Source organism: Saimiri boliviensis, chromosome 7, assembly GCF_048565385.1.
Source record: "Saimiri boliviensis isolate mSaiBol1 chromosome 7, mSaiBol1.pri, whole genome shotgun sequence".
NCBI classification, from domain to species: Eukaryota; Metazoa; Chordata; class Mammalia; order Primates; family Cebidae; genus Saimiri; species Saimiri boliviensis.
Genome location: NC_133455.1, coordinates 115,538,200 through 115,562,603, shown reverse-complemented (window position 1 = coordinate 115,562,603; position 24,404 = coordinate 115,538,200). Strand labels below are relative to the sequence as shown.

Sequence of the window (24,404 nt, the reverse complement as noted above, 5' to 3'; positions counted from 1 at the left end):
ACAAAAAAATTAAAAATGTAGCCGAGTGTTGGTGGCTGCCTACCTGTAGTCTTAGCTACTCGGGAGGCTGAGGTGAGAGGATCACCTGAGCTCAGGAATTCAAGGTTACACATTCCAGCCTGGGGGACCAGAGTGAGAGCCTGTCTCTTACTCCTGCTGGTCATTCTTTTTTAAATTGACTTTTAGGAATTGTTTAAATATTAGGGAGATTGGCTCCTTGTCTCTGATATGAGTTGTAAATATATTTTTTTTCAGCTTGTAATTTGCCTTTAATTTTAGGAATTAAGGATGATATAATCTGAAAGAATAAAGATGTGTACATACAATTTAAGGAAAAAATAAATGAACATTGATGTAGTCAACTCACAGTTTAAGAAACGGAACATTAGTCGTGCCTTAGAAGTCTCCAATCTCATCTCTCTCCTTTCCTGCCAGCAGTCACCACTATGCCAAATTTTGTATAGCTCATTACCTGCCTCTCTCTTATTTAACATCTCTCTATATTTATCATCTCTCTGTATTTTAAAAAATCTACGTGTTTTTGAGTTCACACAGAGTCTTATGGTATGGGCTGGGTGCAGTGGCTCATATCTGTAATCCCAGCACTTTGGGAGGCGGAGGTGGAGGCGGGTGGATCATTTGAGGTCAGAAGTTCAAGAGTAGCCTGGCCAACATGGTGAAACCTCATCTCTACTAAAAATACAAAAATTATCTGGGCATGGTAGCTCATGCCTGTAGTCCCAGATACTTGGGAGGATGAGGCAGGAGAATCACCTGAACCCGGGAGGCAGAGGTTGCAGTGAGCCGGGGTCATGCCACTGCACTCCAGCTTGGGTGACAGAGCGAGACTCTGACTCAAAAAAAAAAAAAAAAAAAGAGTCTTACTGTGTGCATTTTTCTGTAACTCATTACTTTCATTGGGTATTATTGTTTTGACATTTATCAATATATATGTATATATATATATACACAGACATGTATATGTATATAAGTATGTATATATGTGTGTGTGTAGATATATACATACACACACACATATATACACATGTATATACATACACGCACAGACGTGTGTGTATTAAGTGTGTATGTGTGTGTGTGTGTATATATATATATACACTTACATACACGTACATGTCTGTGTATATATATACAGATATATATACATATGTATACACAATGGACAAAATAGACAAAAAGTTCAAAGAAAAGCCATGCACTTAATTATACACACACACACACTGAGCAAAATAGACAAAAAGACAATTATATAATATACATATTATATATATGTATACACACATACACACACTGGTGGCAAAATAGACAAAACATAATAAATGTAATATATAATATACATATTTTACATATATATACTGGCTACTGGCAAAATAGACAAAAAGACAGTTATATAATATACTTATTTTATGTATACATATACTATCCCCAGGAAACAAAATACCCATAATTTTGGAAGTATATCAAATGGTACATAGGAAGCTTCGGTGATTCAGTAAAGCTTTCTTCCAGAATTATAATGCATGTGTGTTTGTATGGATATGTGTTTATGTGAATGTTGTGGAGTGTGGGGAACGCAGAACTTGTATACTTAAACATCTTGTCTTAATGAGCATGCAGTCTAAAACACTAGTTTTATCACATTAATTAAAAACCCAGTACATTCATACGACGCTTTTTAACCTAATCCTGAGCACAGTATTATGGAAGATGAAAAAAAAAAACCACAGAAACAAATTGACTTCTTTGTGTTTGGGGCTTGTAATTTTGTCAGTTAGGTGCTACAATATGATAGCTATGACAGTGCATCTTCTACAAGGAATTTATACTGCAGTTCTATTTTGATTTGCTTCTAAATTGGAATGTTATTTTAAAGATAACATTCAATATTCTTACCATACTGCATGAATTCTGAGAAGTTTGTTTAAAATCTTACCTTTATCCCTTCTAATATAGCCCTTTTCCTTGCTCCTAAATAGAGGCCATCTATTTGTGACATCACGTAGCCTGTATGTCTCCAAAATGAGTCATTCTTGTATGCTTTGATATTTTTCCGCGTCCATTTATCTTGCGTCCTGGAAGAGAAATTAGGTGTGTACTACAGTCTCAATAGTTGCTCATTCGAAGCTAAGTCAAACCAGGCTTTAAGAAATTATTCACCCAGACACTTATGCTCATATGATTTAAGTTCTAGATCTTGTAACCCTCCAGTCATCCAAAGGAATTCAGGGCAAATTCTAACTGATCTTTAATCTCTCTCTAGGATTATGACTCTTCTTTCACAGCTTCTTCTATACTCTACCTAGAGCAAAAGCATGAGTGCAATTCTAACCTACCTGTGTACAAGACCTAAAAATACCAAGGAGCGACTATCCAAATGCACTTGGTGTAAAACCACAATGTTCACTAAGTCAATAAGGATACGTTGAGTAACCTTACTTTTAGATGTAGAAGTAGTAGAGTTAACCGGACACAAATCTCAGGACAAGGTGGTTTATGGCTGTTTGTATTTCTCGCAGATCATTTGCATAGCTTATGATTCATTCCATTTCAGTTGTTACTAGTAACTGCCTCAATGACTCTGACCTAGCATGGTAGCAAAAATGTCATTTTTTAAATGGTCCTCCCATTCTTCTTCCAGTTCTCTAAACTTCCGTGGGATGATTTGATATAACTTTGTATACTGAAAACTATTTTTGACTTGTTCAGGCTATCACTAGATCAGTCTTAGAATAATGTCATTGCTTCATGGGATCTAGTCCAGTGGTTTTAAACTGAAGCTCTGTAGGACTTTTAGCATTTCATGAAGAGGTTACTTAGAGTGCAATTTGGAAGGCCAACCTAAGAGCCTTTCTGTTCCCAAATTAATCTCCTGTCATCCCACAAATTAAACACATTTAAAATGTTAGTATTTAGAAAACTGTATTAAAATGAAAATATTCTCAGAGGGTGTTAAGAATTATGACTTTAGATATTAGCGAAGACCTCGGCTAGGATTAGTAAGCAGGCTCATGAAAGGAAACACCTTAAAGAGTGAGGAGAGGGGATCCCTTCTTGCAGAAGGAGAAGGGCCCCCATCAGGAAGAGATAAGGGACTTAACTGCCTGCTTTACACTGGTGGTGTTCCTCTAACCGTGTTAGCAATTTATTATGCGACATTCAACTAAACCTTTGAAAGAGATGAAATTAGAGAGCATATTGTTTCCAACCAGTTTTCATGCCATTACCAAAAAGTGCTATGCCCTACTATGAGAACAATTCCAGAGTCCTGCTAAAGAGATTTGAAAAGAAATTGGCAAAGAAAAAATTACAGATTCAGGCCTCGCAGCATTAAAAACAATGAAAAGAGAAAAGCTATCATACATACTCCATAAAATCCTGCACTTTATCCAGGATGGAAGGGTCCTTGATCAGCTGTGGGTAGAGGTTTGTGTAGTGGTCATTCATGTGTCTGAAATGATACATGAAATTATTACATTTTAATTTTTCTTCTTAGATTTCTCCATCACAGTTGATTATTCAATCACTTGGTTAACAAGGGCGTCCCTTATTACAAACTCCCTACTAACTTTTTATTTTTCCTTAATAAATGCACAATTTCTAATTGGGAAATATTTACAACATATAGAAAAGGACAACATATAGAAAAGGATAGAATATTATGAGAGCCAAGATGGCTGATTACTAGCAGCTCAGGATTGTAGCTCCCAGTGAAAGCGCAGAGAACCAGAGGACGCCACACTTTCAGATGAATTTTTGTTGCTCACAGACCAGGAGATTCCTAGCAGGGTTCTTGGTGCAGAGTAAACGGGACTGGGTCCCCTTTTGGTCGAGGTTTGGAGCTCCGGGAAGGCAGAGTCGCCTATTCAGCTGATTGAAAAAGAGACTCAAGAAGGAAGCCAGACCAGAGATTTCCGGGCAGAAAAGCACCACGAATCTTAATGCCGCTGTTTTGGCCAGCGCAGTGGGTTGCTCAGATTCCGGTGCTGGGAATCAACAAGTTGGATGTCCACTCAGAGACCTAATTTGAAAGTCAGTAATTACAAAGACAACAGGTGGATAAATTTACAATGATGGGAAGAAATCAGCGTAAAAAGGCTGAGAATACCCAAAATCAGAATGCCTCTCCCTCTACAGGGGATCACAGTTCCTCATCAACAAAGGAACAAGGCCTGATGGAGAACGAGTGCGTTCCATTAACAGAATTAGGCTTCAGAAGGTGGATAATAAGAAACTTCTGGCCGGGCGTGGTGGCTCAAGCCTGTAATCCCAGCACTTTGGGAGGCCGAGGCGGGTGGATCACGAGGTCGAGAGATCGAGACCATCCTGGTCAACATGGTGAAACCCCGTCTCTACTAAAAATACAAAAAAATTAGCTGGGCATGGTGGCACGTGCCTGTAACCCCAGCTACTCAGGAGGCTGAGGAAGGAGAATTGCCTGAACCCGGGAGGCGGAGGTTGCGGTGAGCCGAGATTGCGCCATTGCACTCCAGCCTGGGTAACAAGAGCGAAACTCCGTCTCAAAAAAAAAAAAAAAAAAAAAAGAAAGAAACTTCTGTGAGTTAAAAGAACATGTTCGAGCCCAATGTAAAGAAACTTAGAACCTTGAAAAAAGGTTTGATGAAATCCTGATGAGAATAAACAATCTAGAGGGGAATATAAGTGAATTAATGGAACTGAAGAATACAATAGGAGAACTCCATGAAGTATGCACAGGTTTTAACAGTTGAATTGATCAAGCAGAAGAAAGGATATCAGAGGTCGAAGACGAACTTAATGAAATGAAACAAGAAGACAAGATTAGAGAAGAAAGAGTAAAAAGGAATGAGCAAAGTCTCCAAAAAATATGGGACTATGTGAAAAGACCTAATTGACATTTGATAGGTGTACCTGAATGTCATGAAGAGAACGAATCCAAGCTGGAAAATATTCTTCAGGATATGATTTGGGAAAACTTTCCTAACCTAGTAAGGCAGGAAAATACTCAACTTCAGGTAATACAGAGAACACCACAAAGATATTCCTCAAGTAGAGCAATCCCAAGATACATAATCATTAGATTCACCAGGGTTGAAATAAAGGAGAAAATTCTAAGGGCAGCTAGAGAGAAAGGTAAGGTTACCCATAAAGGGAAGCCTATCAGACTCACAGCAGATCTCTCAGCAGAAACCCTACAAACTAGAAGAGAGTGGGGGTCAATATTCAATATCCTCAAAGAAAAGAATTTTCAACCCAGAGTCTCATATCCAGCCAAATTAAGCTTCATAAATGAAGGAAAATAAATTTTTTTGTGAACAAGCAAGCACTCACAGATTTCATCACCATCAGGCCTGCTTTACAAGAGCTTCTGAAAGAAGCACACAGAAAGGAACAACCAGTATCAGTCATCCCAAAAACTTACCAAAAGGTAAAGAGTATCTCCATAATGAAGAATCTATATCAATTAATGGGCAAAATAGCCAGCTAGCATTAAATGACAACATTAAACTCACAAATATCAATATTAATACTAAATTTAAGTGGATTAAATGCCCCAATCAAAGACACAGACAGGCAAATTGAATAAAAAGTCAAAACCCATCAGTTCGCTGTATCCAGATCTATCTCATAAGCAAGGACACACAAAGACTCAAAACAAAGGGTTGGTGGAAGACTTACCAATCAAATGGAGAGCAAAAAAAAAAAAAAAAAGAAGAAGAAAAGGAGTTATAACTTTCATCTCTGATAAAATAGACTTTAATAGTGACAAAGACTAAAAGAAACAAAGGAGGACATTACATAATGGTAAAAGGATCAATGCAACAACAGGAGTCAATGTTCATAAATACATGTGCACCCAATATAGGAATACCCGGATACATAAGACAAGTTCTTAATGACTTATAAAGAGACTTGGACTCCCACACAGTAATAACGGGAGACTTTGACACCACATTGTTAATATTCGATGGATCGACGAGATAGAAAATTAACAGGGACATCTATGATTCAAACTCAGACCTGGAACAAGTAAACTCAGTGAATATTTATAGAATTTTCCACCCCAGGTCCACAGAACATACATTTTTCTCAGATTCATATTACACCTATTTTGAAAGTGACCACATAATTGGAAGTAAATCACTCTTCAGCATTTGCATAGCATTTCACAGACTTAAATGAAATATTGGTTGGCTGTTTGTTATTTTCTTCCCTTATTCCTTCCTGTCTCCACTGTTAGGCACAATTATCGGCATAAAAGAGGTTTTTCTTATCAATTTTTAGATTGCATTCCAGCCTGGGCAATAGAGCAAGACTCCAGTTCTCTCTCCCGCTTTCTCTCTCTCTCTCTCTTTTTTTTTTAAGAATAGAATATTGAAAACATCCAAGTATTCACCACCTAACTTTATTAAATCATTGTATTTTGCCATATTTGCCACATATATTTTAAAAATAAAACAAAAAATGAGAGACGAAGCCCTTATGTACACTTCCTGATGCTAATTCCTTTCCCTTCTCCCAAGAGGTAATAAGTTCAGTCTTGAATCTGAGTATTCTCATGCATGTTGTTATGCAATGACTACATATACATTTAACCATAAATAATGTAGAGAATTGGCATGCTCTCAACATACTATAAAAAAGATCATGCTGATCAACCATTGTAACTTGTTTATCTCTCTCAATATAATTTTTAAAGAAATATCTATGTTATCTGCTGCTTAAATTTATTATTTTTAACTGCTGATACTATTCTATGGTATGACCATATTTGTGTCTGCATTCCCATGATAGACATTTAACTGATTTTTTATTTCTTACTATTATCATGCAACTTCAAATGTTTTTGTATATGTCTTTTTTTACACATTTTTATGTTCTTCTAGGACACACACACACACATATATGAATAATAGTAGACTTCTCCTTCTTCCATAGCCTTACCAACACTTCACATTGTGGGACTTTTCAATTTTCAACAATTTGATGGGTTTTAAATAGTCCCTCCATTTAATTTCCACTCCTCACAAGATTATTGTGTATTTGCGATTTTTTATTTTAAAACTTAAAAAAATTAAAAAGTCTCATATGGTGTACAGTTAATATTTTTGATGGATTAAAATAATCCACTTACATTATTGGGCTTTTAATATTCTTGGATTTATTCTATAATCTTTTCTGTTTTCCATTTACTATCTATCCCTTTATTCGTCCCCTCTTTTATGTTTTCTTTGTTTAGATAATACTTTTGTTATTTTCTTTTCACTTCTGCTGATTTAAAACCTATAGAATGTATTTTTTTAACATTCATTAAAAAGATATAACTAATATTTTCTTATAAAGTCTAAATGAGTTTTATATTTTTCTCTTCCTCTAAACATAAAGCATACTTTAGCAAATTTTATCTACTCAATGACATTCTCCATCATGTTGTTAAAAGATTCAGTTTTACCTTTTTAATTAAAAATTTAATATTTTTTTCTTTTTTAAAGAATTCCTAAGTCTCATAATTAAAAATTTTTATTTAAAAACTATTTTTGTAGGCCCAGCATGGTGGTTCACACCTGTACTCCCAGCAATTTGGGAGGCCGAGACAGGAAGATCACGAGGTCAGGAGTTCAAGACCAGCCTGGCCAACATGGTGAAATCCCCTCTCTACTAAAAATACATACACACAAAATTAGCCAGGCCTGGTGGTGGGCGCCTGTAATCCTGGCTATTTTAGAGGCAGGAAAATCACTTAAACTCAGAAGGTGGAGATTGCAGTGAACCAAGATCATGCCACTGCACTCCAGCCTGGGCCACAGAGCAAGATTCTGTCTTGGGGGAAAAATTTTTTTTTTCTTTTTAAACTTTACAATTACATTGTATTACTTTTTTTTGTTTCTGGTGTTAATGATTGTTCCTTATATACCAAACTTTCCCTCCTATTATACTTGCTAAAGTATGTCCTCTAACAGTTTAATAGAAGTCTTTGGGTGGTAAACCTGTTTTAATTTATATATCTGAACATATTCCTATTTTGTCCTTACTCTTGGATGTTTTAAATGGTTGTTACATTCTGGTTCGATATTTCTCCTCAGTACTTTTAAGATAATATCTTGATATCTTCTGGCACTATTGCTGATGATGAGCAATACGCTACCTTGCTGAGATTATTTTGTAGTTAATGTCTTTCCTTTATAATAACTTTTAAGATTGTTCTCTTTATCTTCAATTGTCTGCAGTTTAATCTGCTGCATTACAGCAATTTAAAAGCCTGTGTCTTCCAACTAAGGACTCGTGTGTTTTTTTGTTGTTGTGTGTTGGGTTTTTTTTGAGACAGAATCTCACTCTGTCACCCAGGCTGGAGGGCAGGGCAGTGGTGCGATCTTGACTCACTGCAACTGCCGCCTCCCAGGTTCAAGCAATTCTACTGCCTCAGCCTCCAGAGTCACCATACCTGGCTAATTTTTGTATTTTTAATAGAGATGAGTTTCACCATGTTGGCCAAGTTGATCTCGAACTCCTGACTTCAGGTGATTCACCGGCCTCGACCTCCCAAAGTACTGGAATTACAAGAGTGAGCCACTGTGCTGGGCCTGTGTTTTCAATTTTGATAGATTCTCAGCAATTACCTTGTCAATTATTTCTTATCTGCAGTTGCCTCCAGTCTGTTTTTCTGAAACTCCTAATAGGTCTACATCAGAGTTTCTCAATCAAATTGATATATCTAACAGTTTTTTCATAAGATTTACCCTTTTGTCTCTTTGGGCTGTGTATTGTATAAATCCCTGAATACAAATATGTGATTCAGAAATTTTTTTGGATTGTATCTAGTCTAGGGTTTGGCTATGTTTCAAGATTTTTAAAAATTAACTTCTATAATTTTCGATTTCTAACAAGTTCTTTTAAAATATCTGTCTTCTTATTTCTTACTCCTTGTTTAATAAATTCTCCAAGTTTTCTTTCATTTATAACTTAAAGCACTCTATGCAAACTTAAAGCCTTTGTTAAACCATTCTAAAAAGTAATCTGGAGTATATTCATATTGTTGATTATCTTGACTGTCTTTCAATTTCTTTGTGGATTTTGGAACTTCGGTGTGTAGGCATTTTTCTTACCCCCCCCCCCAACACTTTCTCCCTCTCTCTCTCTCTCTCTCTCTCTCTCTCTCTCTGACTCTCTCCCTCTTTCCCTCACTCCCTCTTTCCCTGTCCAAGTGTCTCCATCTGAGTCCTGGGAACCATATTTTAAAGTGCCTTTTTGAGACTTCCAATCCATGGAATATTGCAGTGATATTTGCAACTAACTGAGGCAGCATGTGAATGATTTGGCTTTTGGTTGACACCGCCCCCCGACCCCTAAGCTTAGTTTCCTATAAATATGCAGGCTAGGACATACATCATCAACACTATGTTGTGGCTAGTTAAAAGCAGCAACATTACTTCTGGCTCCCAGCCTTGACTCAGCTCACTCAGAGCCTTGAGGTCCTCACTCATCAGCAGGTGGCTGCCTCTGCTGGCTTCAGGCCAAGAGCCAGCAGATCCATATTTTATCACTTTGTTTTCTGTTCAATTTCTTGTAGGAGAGATGTTTAATCTTCTTCTGAAGCCCAGCTATGTTACTAAGAGGTTTTCTTTCTACCTATTTTCCCTATAATTGCTGTAAGCTTAGAGCAGAGGGTATATCAAAGAGGAAGTCTCTATATTCTCCGGACTGAATGTTTACCTACAGTCCTTGTTCTGGTTTTTATCTGATGCTTTTCACTGATCTAGGGAGTTCAGAATTGGAAGCCATTCTGGATTCCAAGAATAAGAATTTGGCTACTACACTTTAGAACTTTAGATATTCTTTATCTGGTAGTTTCCAGAACTGAAACTAATGAACTAAGAATAGTTTTATTGCTGGTGAGGTACACAACATTATGATCCTTTGAAATTTTTAGTTCATGGTACTGGAATTTAATAAACAGTACTTCATGAGAGATTTTTCTTGCAATTACCTGTATATGTATGTGTCTGTGTGTGTGTATGTGTGTGTGTGTGTATGTAAATACATATATATGTACTTATATATATATTAAATTGAATCATCACATTTTACTATGATTTACATATAGTTTGTGCTATCAAATACCTTTGCTTGCATCCATTTGGTTACTGTCTACCGCCTCTAAATACAAGAGCAAGAACAGCAATAAAGCTAGATAGGCATGTGGGTGACAGGAAAGGGATCCTCTGTCTGGGCCTCATGCTCTTAAAATGAGTTATATGGCTGGGTGAGGTGGCTCATGCCTATAATCCCAAAACTTTGGGAGGCTGAGGTGGGTGGGTTACGAGGACAGGAGTTTGAGACCAGCCTGACCAGCATGGTGAAGCCCTGCCTCTGCTAAAAGTATACAAATTAGCCAGGCACAGTGTCAGGTGCCTGTAATCCAAGCTACCTGGGAAGCTGAGGCAGGAGGATCCCTTGAACCCAGGAGATAGAGGTTACAGTGAGCAGAGGTCACGCCACGGAACTCCAGCCTGGGCAACAGAGCAAGACTCTGTCTCAAAAAAAAAAAAAAAAAAAAAGAAAAAATAGAAAAGAAAAAAAGAAAGAAAGAAAAGAAAGAGTTATATGAAGGCCAGCATGGTAGCTCACACCTGTAATCCCAGAACTCTGGGAAGCCGACGGGCAGGTAGATTGCTTGAAGTCAAGAGTTCAAGACCAGGTTTGGCAACATGGTGAAACCCTGTCTCTACTAAAAATACAAAAAGCTGGTTTCACATGCCTGTAACCCCAGCCACTCGGGTGGCTGAGGCACAAGAATCACTTGAACCTGGGAGGCAGAGGTTGCAGTGAGCCGAGATTGTAACACTACACTCCAGCCTAGGCAACAGAGCAAGGCTCCCTCTAAAAAAAAAAAAAAAAAAAAAAATATATATATATATATATATATATATATATATATATGAAAATAGTTTTATTTCTTGGAAACAAATAACTTGTGGGATCTTCATTTACAATGCTCACTCAGGTAAAGAAACAAAAAATTCATACTTTACATCCAAAGTCTTCCATCACTGCACCCTGCCTAGCTCCATCCAGAGTTCTAGATCCCCCTCCTTGTTTTCTTTTGTTTGTTTTTTGTTTTTGTTTTGTTTTTGAGACAGGGTTTCACTCCTGTCACACAGGCTGGAGTGCAATGGCACAATCCCGGTTCACTGCAACCTCTGCCTCCTGGTTTAAGTGATTCTCCTTTCTCAGCCTTGCAAGTAGCTTAAATTACAAACAAGTACCACCACGCCTGGCTAATTTTTGTATTTTTAGTAGAGATGGGGTTTCGTCATGTTGCCAGGCTGTCCTCGAACTCCTGATCTCAGGTCATCTGCCCGCCTCGGCCTCCCGAAGGGCTGGGATTACAGGCATGAGCCACCACTCCCGGCCATTCCTCACTCCTTGTAAATGCACTTACTCATTTCAGATTCAACACCTTTTCTCAGTACTCTGTTCCATTACATTCTGCTCAGAATGACTTTATCCCTCTTCCCAGCCAAGCCCAGTAGTTCTCCTCTATCAAGCCCGAGGCCTACCACTCACTTCCACAAAGCCCTCTTTGACTATTCCGGCCACTGGGGTGCTTTTCTCTCTTGGGCTCTCTACTTATGGCTAACAAGCTCTTTCGAGGTTGTTCTCTGCAGTAGAGTTGCTGGCAAGAGTGACCCAGCTTTTCCTTAAGGATGTGGTATTAAAGATTCTAGAGCTATCTCTGCCCCACTCCTGATCTCTACTCAAAACGAATAAACAAACAAACAAACCATTTTTAATACAGAAAGTTATTATTAGGAGTCGGGTTAGAGTGTCAGGAACAGCCCAAAGATTAGACTGTAAGAAAAGAAAAGAGAAGCCATGTTTCGAAGACCTGTATTACAGGTACTTCATCAGTTTGTAAGACAGGCATCCGAAACAGCTGCCAGTTTGGGTCTTGAAAGATCCCTGAATCGTGTGCAGTTACTTGGGCGAGTGGGTCAGGACCCTGTCTGAGACAGGCAGAAGGAAAAAATCCAGTCAAAATATTTTCTCTAGCAACAAATGAGATGTGGCGATCAGGGGAAAGTGAAGCTTACCAAATGGGCGATGTCAGTCAAAAGACAACGTGGCACAGAATATCAGTATTCCGGCCAGGCCTCAGAGATGTGGCATATCAGTATGTGAGAAAGGGGTCTCGAATTTATGTGGAAGGGAAAATAGACTATGGTGAATACGTGGATAAAAATAATGAGAGGCGACAAGCAACAACAGTCATAGCTGATGATATTATATTTCTGAGTGACCAGACAAGAGAAGGAGTAGAATGGATGACTCTTCTTTGGCCATCATTTGGTACAGTCTCATTTCCAAATCATGTATAATCCTTATAGTTCCCAAGGACAAGAATTAAAATACTCTTTTACATTAAAAAAAAGTTATTATTAGAATGGTTTCTTTTTCTATAGATGTTTTTGGTAAGTGGATAACTAAGAGCAGGTAATTGCTTTATATCAAATATGAAGGTGAAATGATAAAGCCACTTTCCAAAGTGGCTGCTATGAGATATTAAAGTTTATTTTTTTCTGAGACATAAGAAAATCAGAGGTGCCACCTTTGTCAAAGCCCTCGAAATCTCTGTGAGCTCTAACAGTAACAGCAATAGAAATACCCAAGGGAAACGTGAGCATTCTCAGAGTGGCCTCAGAGATTAGGGCTGCTTTCTGCAGATCACATCATTTCTCTTAACAACCCACAGTGTATGTCATTCATGAGTTAGTCTAACAAGTTTATATTCACACAACTTTGGTTCAAATTACTTCTTCAAACTCACAACTCAATTGAAATAAAACAATCAGAATTCAGTGAAAACAGAAGTGGATAAAGAATTAGCGAAGCTCAGATTTTTACCTGTATGAAGTGGTTTTAACCATGTTTTAAAAATCTATAATTTAGTTTATGAAGTTTTATAAATCTATGAATAGTATGCTGTTAAGGAGATTTGTATGGTAGAGTGAAAAAATTGGGTATAGGCTGGGCGTGGTGGCTCACACCTGTAATCCAAGCACTTTGGAGGCCAAGGAGGGAGGATCACCTGAGGTCGGGAGTTCAAGACCAGCCTGACCCACATGGTGAAACCCTGTCTTAAAAAAAAAAAAGAAAAAAAATTGGGTATAAAAATCAAAGCAAAAATTTGTAGTTCGAATTAAAAAAAGAGCAGCCAGATCCCAATACCTAGTCATTCAACATCTGATATCATCTCCAGTACTCAAAATAGACTAAGATTGACACTTCACTTATGGTGACTAAGGCAATAACAGCCCAAATAAGGTTTGATAAAATTGCACTCAACAATCTAGGTCACAGAGAATAAAAGAGGCAAGCAAAGTCATCAAGACACTTTTTATATCAAAGGAAGTTTGAAAGTCGATTAAAGAAGTTGCGACTTTATTTTCCTTAAAGACCCCTTCTCTAAAAGGCATGTAACCTGATTGCATTATTATTAATTACATCCTTGTTATTTTTATAAGGCAAAGCAAGGACACTGGAATCAAGTAACAGTAGAACTACAATAAACATTTATTTTAGACTCATTATAATTTCCATCTAAAAATCTCTGCCTATGTGGAAGTATTGTTTCAAGATGGCTGTAAATAAACGCAACAGTTTATTTCTAATTAATCTTCCCTGGTCTGCTGTTCTCAAGGAGTGACTCCACCTCTCATTTGCTTTCTACCAGGCAACAAAGGACTAGCAGGATGAAATGAATTTGCTGTCCTTTAAAGTCATTTCACGGCTGGGTTCCCAACATTGTGGGAGGCCAAGATGAGAGGATGGCTTGAGGTCAGGAGTTTCAGACCAGCCAGGGAAACAGGGGAAGACCCCATCTTTGCAAATATATATAAAATAAAATAGTTTCACGGGAAGGGAAGATTTTTAAAAAGTAAGTGCCATGAGAATTAAAGAGTGCCACACTTGGGGGTTTTGTTCCTTTAAGGCAGGTACTGATTGTAGGAACAAATGCAATTCCAGGGTGGTCACGGTGGCTCATGATTGTGGTTCAAGCTACTCAGGAGGCTGAGGCAGGAGGATTACTTGAGCCCAGGAGATCAAGGCTGCAGTGAGCTATGATCGTCACTGCACTCTAGCCTTGCAACAAAGTGAGACCCTGTTACATGCCCACCCCCACAAATGCAATTCTGATAATGTCTCTATCACATGTGAAGAACCCCAGCTACTCTTCAGTTTTAGCGGGCAATGCCAGTAAGACGAGAGGCACTGTGGAACATGGGAAGGACGGGGGTTGGCTGGCAGTGGCTCCACCATGTCTGGGATACTTACAGGGCAGTGAGGTAACCCTCCAAAAAGCCAGCCACAAACATGATGATCTCATTGCTCAGGGCCTGAGAGCCATACCCAGCTCTGATCTCCAGGATGCCCCAGCCTGTGGTTTTCACAGAGTTATTGTAAAAGCCATACGCGTCTCCATTCTTATCCATTACATTTTTGACTTGTATTGTCTTTTCGGCAGGCATCCAGTATGCAGTTGCATAGTAGATTCCTAGAAGAAAAGAGAATAATAATAAAAACGCCACTCAAATGAGTTCTGACGCATTTTTTCCCCTATGTCTCCAACAATTCCGACACATTTGCTTTTAAAGATTTCCATTCTATTAGAATTGGGAAATCTGTCATTATAGTTTGCCCTTATTTCAAGTGGGGAAAAACTGGAATCTCGATCAAGGGGGATGAGCCCAAAGCACAAAAAGGAAGGTTGAAGGTGGGGTTGGAGTTACAGCATCATAGAGGTGAGCCTGAGTGCTTCATCCTTAGAGGTTGGGAACCTGGGCAGGGCTGTAGCTGGACCTCACGCCAGCTTCTTGAGAGCTTGTTTGGAGGCTCTAGCGGGGCAGCAGAGCTACTTGTATACCCTTGACCAAAGACCAATTCTCCTCTATCAAGGATAGTCGTCCTCTTTGACCGAGTGTGCAGCTTCAGGAGGGATGCACACGCAGCAGTGAGGGAGGAAGGGGACACCTGGCTAGCCAGCCAGATTAGCCAAAGCAACCCTGGTGGTCAATGGAGTGACAGATGTCACGGCCAGATCACCCTCACATCTGAAGCCCACTTCTTCATTCAGACAAGGATCGGGCTCTTGTCCCTAGTCAACAGCTTCCTCAATTCTTAACAGGTGGAGCAAAGCATCACCTTTTTCAGGCTCCTTATCCTATGTCTCCTGCTTAATTCATGTCATGTCATATGACAATAGATTCTTTGCAGAAAAAATAGAAGCTATCACCTGTGACTCCTTAAGGTGTTGATAATTTTGTGGGTCCATCCCTCCACAATCCCTGCACTCATGACACCCATCTCTCCCTTCAATTCCACCTCCATCCTTTGACCTATGCTCTGGATCCCACCCTCCCACCTTCTTTAGGAACTTTGTCCTATCCTATATCCTCTTGCTCCTTTGCCCTAAAGCGTCCTCTCGCAGGAGCATCTTCTCCCGCTCTGGCATAATTAACATGCTCCATTGTCTCACAGCTGAAAACAAACCAACTACAGAAGCCGTCGGGATCCTGTGACCCAGTGGCGCGATTACTGGAATCTCTCACTCCCTTTATGAAATCATTACGAAGTTTATAGTCTCCACATGTATCAGGGACTGATTCGAATGTTGGTGACAGAGCTGTGAACATGATGGCACAGTTCCAGGCCTTGCCTTCTGGAAACAGGAACACACTTGTACCCTGCACTTCCTCTTCCTGCCCCTTGCCCCGGCCTGTTGCAGTCCACTGTCCACCTCCAGGCTACCAAAGGGGCTTCTGTCTGGGTCACTAACAAAATCCTAGAGTCCTAATGTCGTATGCACTTCTGAAAACACTGGACGCATGACCACTTATTCTTAAAACTCTTTCCTCCCACAGCCTTTGGGACACTATGCCCTCCCCAGTCTCCTTCTCCTGTGCCTGCCTTTTTCTTCAGTCTCCCCACAGGTTCCTCACTGTCTTGTATACCCCACAGGACACTGGATAACACAATCTGGATGATTCCATAGCACTAGAGGTTCAAAATATCCTACATCTTGTGCTTTCTCTCTCGGTGATCTCCTAGGCAGAAACTTCAATCTATCCTGGCTTCTTTTCTCTCTCTCATAACTCGGGTTTAATCAAAGCCTCCTAAATATCTCTCCCACTAGTCTTCACCTCTTTATCTCTACATTTCTGTGCTAGTTTAGGTAACGCAACTCGCCGTTTAAGTATAAAAGAGGCCTTTTTCAAGGTTTCTCTGATTTTTAATCCATTCTTCATTCTCTGCCAGAGTAGCATTTCTAAAATGCAAACTGAATTTGTTAGCTTACCTGCCAAGAATGTTCAATAGTTTCTACTTCTTAAAAGTTCTGCTGCTGGGCACAGTGGCTCATGCCTGTAATTCCAGTGCATCGGGAGACTGAGGTGGGTGGATCACTTAAGGTCAGGAGTTCGAGAACAGCCTGGCCAACATGGTGAAACACCATCTCTACTAAAAATACAAAATTAGCTGGGTGTGGTGGCGTGTGCCTAGAATCCCAGCTACTCAGGAGGCTGAGTCAGGAGAATTGTTTGAACCCAGGAGGTGGAAGTTGCAGTAAGCCGAGATCGTGCCATTGCACTCCAGCCTGGGCAAAAAAGAGTGAAATCCCGTCTCAATAAAAAAACAAAAGTTCTGCTTACCCATTTGGCCTTCATGACCTGATTTCTATCTACCTATCCAGCTTCCTCACCACCTCAACACACATATCGTGATTCAGAGATCATTACAAACAGCTCTCCAACCTGCCAGTGGCTGGGTCAACACCTTTGACTTTGCATATGCTGTTTTTTCTGCCTGTTTTCCCTCTTTTTAATCACCTAGCAATCTCAAAATTGCTAGTTAGGACTCAGGAAGCAGCACTTCTGTTGCAGGGGTTGACTTCCTCCAGAAGCTCAATGCTTGTAGGCACATCCTCTTTACAGCCTGTCACACTGTACTGTAACTTAATGCTTGCCCCTACTCCTAGACTAGGAACTCCCTGAAACCAGACACAATGTCCTCGGCAGTTGTAGTGCTTGGTCCGTAATGGGTACTCAATAAATATTTGCTAAAGGAAGGAAGACTTAGGAAGAAAGAGAAAAAAAAAAAAAAAAAAAAAAAAACAAAAAAAAAAACAAGGAAATAAGACATGGAGAAAGGAAACGGTAAAATATAGTGTGTTCTTTTCTCTCTTTGAGAAGCCATTGCACCTGTGCTCTGGTTTAAGAATCTATACATTCAGGTCAGTCATCAGAGAGGTGGGAGGAGGCCAGAATGACTCTCAGGTTTAGGCTGAGACTCAGTGGATGGATGTTGTATCATTTACCAAGAAAGGAAGCACGTGGAGAATATGTCTGGGATGATGTAGGAGTTTAGTTTTAGACATATTGAGTTTTTAGTGATTAAGAGGCTAGAAAGTTTTCAGATTAAATATTTACACAGGGTTATTTGTTGGCAAACGTTCCAAATTGGACCAACATTTTACTTTTTGATGTTAAGATTGTCTTTTGTTGCCAAACATTCCAAACTGGACCAATATTTTATTTTTTGATGGTAAGATTGTCTATCAGCTGGGTGCAGTAGCTCACACCTGTAATCCCAGCACTTTGGGAGGCCAAGGAGGGTGGATCACCTGAGGTTGGGAGTTCAAGACCAGACTGATCAACATGAAGAAACCCTGTGTCTACTAAAATATACAAAATTAACCAGGAGTGGTGGCGCATGCCTATAATCCCAGCTACTTGGGAGGCTGAGGCAGGAGAATCACTTGAACCTTGGAGGTGGAGGCTGCAGTGAGCCTAGATCGTGCCATTGCACTCCAGTCTGGGCAACAAGAGTGAAAAAATTCTGTCTCCAAAAAAAAAAAAAAAAAACCCAAAAAACAAAAAAACCCCAAAGATAGTCTATCACGCTTTTCAAAATAAGACATACATGTGGCCAACAAGCATATGAAAAAATGCTCAACACCACTAATAATTAGGAAAATGCAAATGAAACCACAATGAGATACCATCCCACACCAGTCAGATGGCTGTTATTTAAAATGTCAAAAATAACAGGTGCTGGTGAAGTTTCAGAGAAAAAGGAACACTTACGCACTGTCAGTGGGAGTGTAAATTAGTTCAGCCATTGTGGTTATTCCTCAAAGACCTAAAAACAGAAATACTGTTGAACCCAGTAATCCCATTACTGGGCATATACTCAAAGGAATATAAATTGTTCTGTCATAAAGAAACATGCACACATACGTTCATTGCAGCACTATTCACAATAGCAAAGACATGGAATCAACCTAAATGCCCATCAGTGGTAGACAGGAAAGAAATTGTGGTACAGATACACCATGAAATACTATGCAGCCATAAAAAAGAATGAGACCATGTACTTTGAAGGAACACAGATGGAGCTGGAGGTCATTATCCTGAGTAAACTAATGTAGCAACAGAAAACCAAATACTGCATGCTCTCACTTATAAGTAGGAGGTAAATGATGAAATCTAATAGGAATGTAGAAGGAAACAACAGACACTAGGGCCTACTTCAGGGTTGAGGGAAGAAGGAGAGGATCAGGAAAAATAACTAATGGGTACTAAGCTTAATACCTGCGTGATGAAATAATCCATAAAACAAACTCCTGTGAGACACATTTGCCTGTCTAATAAATTTGCACAAGTATCCCTGAACTTAAAATAAAAGTTCAAAACAGAAATAACATTCAACCCAGTAATCCCATCACTGGGCATATACCCAAAGGAATATAAATTGTTCTGTCATAAAGACGCATGCACACTTATGTTCACTGCAGCATTATTTGCAATGGCAAAGGCAGGAATCAACCTAAATGCCCATCAGTGGTAGACTGAATGAAAAAACAGTGGTACACATACACCATGAAATACTATGCAGCCTCCAAAAAAGATTGTCTATCAAATATGTACTAAAAGTAGAGTCTTAATTCTACAGCATCATGGCACTTTGGCACAGGGACTCAGTGATAGGCTGGGGCTTAGTCAGGCTTAGAAACTAATCCTCATTAAACTCTTAAGGAATGATCTGAGTAGGCCTAAGTCAATTCACTTCTGAGTACAGTGACCATCACGACAGGCAGGCCTTCACCATGGTTAAATGGAAGTAATGGCATTAAGAAGTAGGGAGGTGCCAAATAATTTGTCAATAAACTGCAGGTGAAAATAATTATCTAATTGTTAATGGAGCCATTTGGCCACAATCTGACAATTGCAGGCAGCACCCATGGAAACTTCCCTTCTTCTCCACCCAAAGGCAAAACATGTGTTTTCCAAATTTATTTTTGACCACATATCCCCAGCTTTTCTCACCCATTCCCTTCCACCCTCACCTCTAGGGAGCCTTGTAGAGAAATGAGAAAGGGTGGCTGCTTCAATAAAAAGTGGGGACATAAACAGGAACCCTAAAAGAAAAAAGGAAGGTGCGACACTTCTCTTTTCTTTCTAGCCACAAAGCATGATTTTAGCTTTGTCTTCTCCAAAACCTTGGCATTCCTCATCTCAAGCACCCCAGGCCTGCCTTCCCCTTCCCTTTCCCTTTCCAATCAATTAGCTCCTTTTTGCTGTAATCTGGGGCTTGCTCAAGGCAAGCTGAGTACTAAACCCAAGAGCTATGTTTTCACTGTTGCGGGTACTACCTAATTTCCTGACCACAAAAAGAAACTTCTGCAAATATGTGCTTTTTTTTGACACTCGTGTACTTCCATGCGTGAAAAAAAACTTCACTTAATCCCCAAGAGATTTTGGTGAGAAAAGCGTCCTGCCAACAGTTTAGCATGTGGAGAATAAAGCCAAAGGCAGAGTTTTTACCCTACTCCAACTGACGTCCTCGATTCCTCAGTGTTTTCTCTAAGTTTCAGCTCTTCCTGGTTTTTCCAGTATTCATGCTCTTTTCTGATTTTCTTAGATCCTGTAATAGTTCAAGCCACTATACTTTTCTGTTTTTTAAAAACATCTTCATGCCGGGAGGTGAATGGTATGAAAAGTATAATAGTGAAACCAGAAAATAGTACATAATTCTCATCCAAACCTAGTTTTATACAAGTTCTGTGAAAGCAGGAACTATTTCTGCTTAACACGCTATAAACCTGACAAAATAATGTTTCTTTGATGAATGTAGTTTGTCTGTGTTCTCTAAATGAAAAGAAAGCCATTTATTTATGTATTTATGCATTTATTTATTTATTTATTATTTATTTTTGAGCTGAAGTCCCACTCTGTTGCCCAGGCTGGAGTACAGTGGCACAATCATAGCTCACTACAGCCTGGAATTCCTGGGTTCCGGCGATCCTCCCACCTGAGCCTCCCAGAAAAGGAAGCTCATCAGAACACTCATTCACAGAAGTTAGCCTGAAATAACTCAAGTAATTATGTTTTCGAGCCTGGGTGGGAGACTTACTAAATGGCTCAGAATCTTGGATTAAGTCTATCCAGCCCCAAAAGCAAGAGCTACTTCATATTTTCTTTAAAGTTGTGAAAAGTCAGATTCAAACATTTTGAAGAGCAATATCCTCAAAATCAATGCACTTGATTAAATATCTGTTGAATGAATGGAAATGTTATTTATTAAAAGTATTTTTCTTCTATAAATAAAGATGGAAAATGCACCATCATTTTGATATTTCTCTCTACATAAAAGCCGAAACACCAAAATTAAATTTCCTTTATTAATATTTACTTGTACACTCGAGTAACATATACTTTTTAATTTTTATTTTTTCAAGGCAGAGTTTCACTCTTTCTTGTTGCTCAGGCTGGAGTGCAATGGCATGATCTAGGCTCACCACAACCTCCGCCTCCAGGGTTGAAGTGATTCTCCTGACTCAGCTTCTCGAGTAGCAGGGATTACAGGCATGTGCTTCCACGCCCAGCTAATTTTGTATTTTTAGTAGAGACGGGTTTCTCCATGTTGGTCAGGCTGATCTTGAACCCCTGACCTCAGGTGATCCGTGCACCTCAGCCTCCCAAAGTGCTGGGATTACAGGAGTGAGCTACTGTGCCCAGGATGATTAATATTTTCTATGAGTTCATTTTCAGTTGAAAAAAATTCCTACCTATCTTAGACAGAAAAAGTATATAAAATACTCATAAGTAGCTTAAGTTACTCTCTCCCATATTTAGATTCTATAATAATTTTTATTACACCTCATTTATGAAAGAGCAAGTCATTTTCAATCCCAAGCAATGTAATGTTTACTTAATATAGTCAGAAGTCATAGGGGGAAAATGAGAAAGAAATGAGAAAAAGCACAAGTAAAAGATGTTAGAGAAAATAGAAAAAAATTACAATGAAAGCAATGTATTCATATTGGGTTTAGCTAAAAATTTACTGGTTCTGGTCCTTGAATTGCTTTTCTCTTTTATGTCTGCTCAGCTAGTCCCTCAGTGTACCTGTGTACCTTGCCATTGCACTTGGCCTTTGAAAGGTCTCTCAGTAAATTGATACCTGGTTTTTGGATTTGTTTTGACTCGTCATCGGAGTCACTAAAGAAATAACTGATTTGCAGATTAAACAATCGCCAGGAAACAAAATTGTAAGTGTGTGTTTTTAAACTTTGGCTCTTTCCAGAGATCATGGACTAAGCCTGCTGGGAGGATTATTTTGGCAAGTACTCCCGGAGAACAGGAGTGACAGGCTGGGAGAATGAAAGGGAGGAACACCGATTCAAGGGTTTCCCCTGTTTTCCACTGTGGACACTGGGGGTTGATCCCACTGAAACCCACTAAGGAGGTGTGTAGAACTGAGCGTTTTATCTGCCTACTCCCATCCTACAAAGGTCAAACATTGCCCTAGGAAGTATTAACTCCCTTACTCTGTGTCTGCATATGCTCCAGGACTAGGTGGCTGTAATTTCAGAGATGCCCAGAAGTGGAAAGTAAGAGATTTCTGCAGAGAGGCTGAGGTGAGGCGCCTTAGGTCACCTGCACGAAGTGGAAATAGAAGGCAAATGAGATGATGTGAGGTGTGCCACATGATGTACAGGACACACCAGAGAAGTAGAAAGGGGCACAACTTTAAAAACTAGCTTCAAAACAACAATCCACGAATGCAGAAAAATGCTGGAGATTGCCTAGATGTAGAATGATCCCTTTCCTTCATTCCCTTGAAACATAACTATTCATCTCTGGCAGCTGAAATCAGAGTTCTTGCCAAGTCTTATCAACAGAAAGTCAACTTTGCCCCATTCTGATTCCATACTCTTAGCTCGGTCCTCACCTAGATTACTCATTAGTTATGTATTTGTGTCTATCTGGTCCTAAAAAATTGATTACAAGCTCCTTGCTTGTAGAGGTGGAATCTCACATTTCATTGCTCCACTCCCTTGGGCCTAGCACAATGCTTTAAGGACTACATGGCCACCTGGGTCCCAGGCTTTCACACTGACTTGGACAGACTTTATAAAGTTTTATAAACTTGATAGTATATTAATTGTTGATTTCTAATTATGAATTAGAACTTTGGTATCTTAGGTTTGCAAATGGCCTCAAAGAGAATAACACCAGGCCGGGCGCGGTGGCTCAAGCTTGTAATCCCAGCACTTTGGGAGGCCGAGGCAGGTGGATCACAAGGTCAAGAGATCGAGACCATCCTGGTCAACATGGTGAAACCCCGTCTCTACTAAAAATACAAAAAATTAGCTGGGCATGGTGGCACATGCCTGTAATCCCAGCTACTCAGGAGGCTGAGGCAGGAGAATCGCCTGAACCCAGGAGGTGGAGGTTGCGGTGAGCCGAGATCTTGCCATTGCACTCCAGCCTGGGTAACAAGAGCAAAACTCCTCCTCAAAAAAAAAAAAAAAAAGAGAATAACACCAAGTGTAATAATGTCAAGTGTAAATAACTTGACACTCCCTTAAGCTGAAATTATTACTCCATGTGCTAGGCAGATGGACAAATTTCAGAGCCAGCCAGTCTCTTTCAGTGAGTTGCTCATTCTGTTTTCAACTCTCAATCAAGAGACTTCCACAGTTTTCTCTAGGAAGTCTGTAACATGGCCGGGCGCAGTAGCTCACACCTGTAATCACAGAACTTTGGGAGGCCAAGGCAGGCTGATCACCTGAGGTTAGGAGTTTGAGATCAACCTGGCCAACATGGTGAAACCACATCTCTACTTAAAAATACAAAAATTGGCCAGGCACGGTGGCTCACGTCTGTAATCCCAGCACTTTGGGAGACCAAGGCAGGTGGATTGCCTGAGCTCAGGAATTCGAGACCAGAATGGGCAACATGGTCAAATCCCATCTCTATTAAAATACAAGAAAAAAAAAATTAGCTGGGCATGGCAGCATGCGCCTGTAGTCCCAGCTACTTGGGAGGTTTAAGAATAATTGCTTGAACCCAGAGGCAGAGATTGCAATGAGCGAAGATCGTGCCACTGCACTCCAGCCTGGGCGACAGAGTGGGGCTCCATCTCCAAAAAAACAAACAAAAAACAAGCAAACAAAACAAAACAAAACAAAATAAAAAAATTAGCTGGGTACAGTGGCACATGCTTGTAATCCCAGCTACCTGTGAGGCTGAGGTAGGAGGATCGCTTGAGCCCAGGAGGTGGAGGTTGCAGTGAGTTAAGATTGCACCACTGCACTCCAGCCAAGGTGACAGAGTGAGACTCCCTCTCAAAAAAAAAAAAAAAAAAAAGGACTGTAACATGATATGTTAGCTGTGTAGACACAGTGTTCCAAGTTTTAAACTGAAATTTCCCCATAATTTCACTACCTGATTTCATATTTTACCACATTAAGTAAATTCCTGTTTCGCAGTAGTGCGAAGAGGCTACATAACATTATTAATAAATTTTCTAGTCACCTTTTTAAGTTGGATGTTTGAAAAATTATAACATAGAAGTTGTATAAAGTAGAACCTACTCCATTTTTTAAAAAAGACAAAACCTAAAAGCATAAAAGTTATTTAAAATGCTGAAGAAAATAAATCCCTTGGGATTTTTTCCATGAAGCATACCACTGCCTCTTTTATTTTGCTGCCTCCATAGTTAATGCCTTATAATTTGGAATCTAACGAAAGTGAAAGGTGACAAGTGACAATGTAAAATTCATGTCAAAGGAAGTACGAAAACAAAAATTCTTTTCTGTATGTCAGAATACTCAAGACAAAGTTCATATGTTCCATAGTATATATATTATAAAACTAAGCCACCATGAAATTTTTTTAAAAAAATTCTTTTACTTCGGCCGGGCGCGGTGGCTCAAGCCTGTAATCCCAGCACTTTGGGAGGCCGAGGCGGGTGGATCACGAGGTCAAGAGATCGAGACCATCCTGGTCAACATGGTGAAACCCCGTCTCTACTAAAAATACAAAAAATCAGCTGGGCATGGTGGC

The 24,404-nt window shown here is 39.6% G+C and overlaps 1 protein-coding gene and 1 pseudogene across 1 annotated transcript in view; one reads left to right on the top strand and one right to left on the bottom strand.

Annotated features, from left to right (window-relative positions):
* PLBD1 (phospholipase B domain containing 1) overlaps nt 1-24,404 on the bottom strand; it is a 50,839-nt gene that overhangs the window by 21,226 nt on the left and 5,209 nt on the right. Inside the window, exons 2-4 of the mRNA XM_039461652.2 lie at nt 14,332-14,551; nt 3,386-3,469; nt 1,955-2,093 (exon numbers count right to left, since the gene is read on the bottom strand). Of these exons, the coding sequence (XP_039317586.1) occupies nt 1,955-2,093; nt 3,386-3,469; nt 14,332-14,551 (443 nt within the window). The remainder of the gene's footprint in view (nt 1-1,954; nt 2,094-3,385; nt 3,470-14,331; nt 14,552-24,404) is intronic.
* LOC101038678 (single-stranded DNA-binding protein, mitochondrial pseudogene) lies at nt 11,872-12,374 on the top strand (annotated as a pseudogene).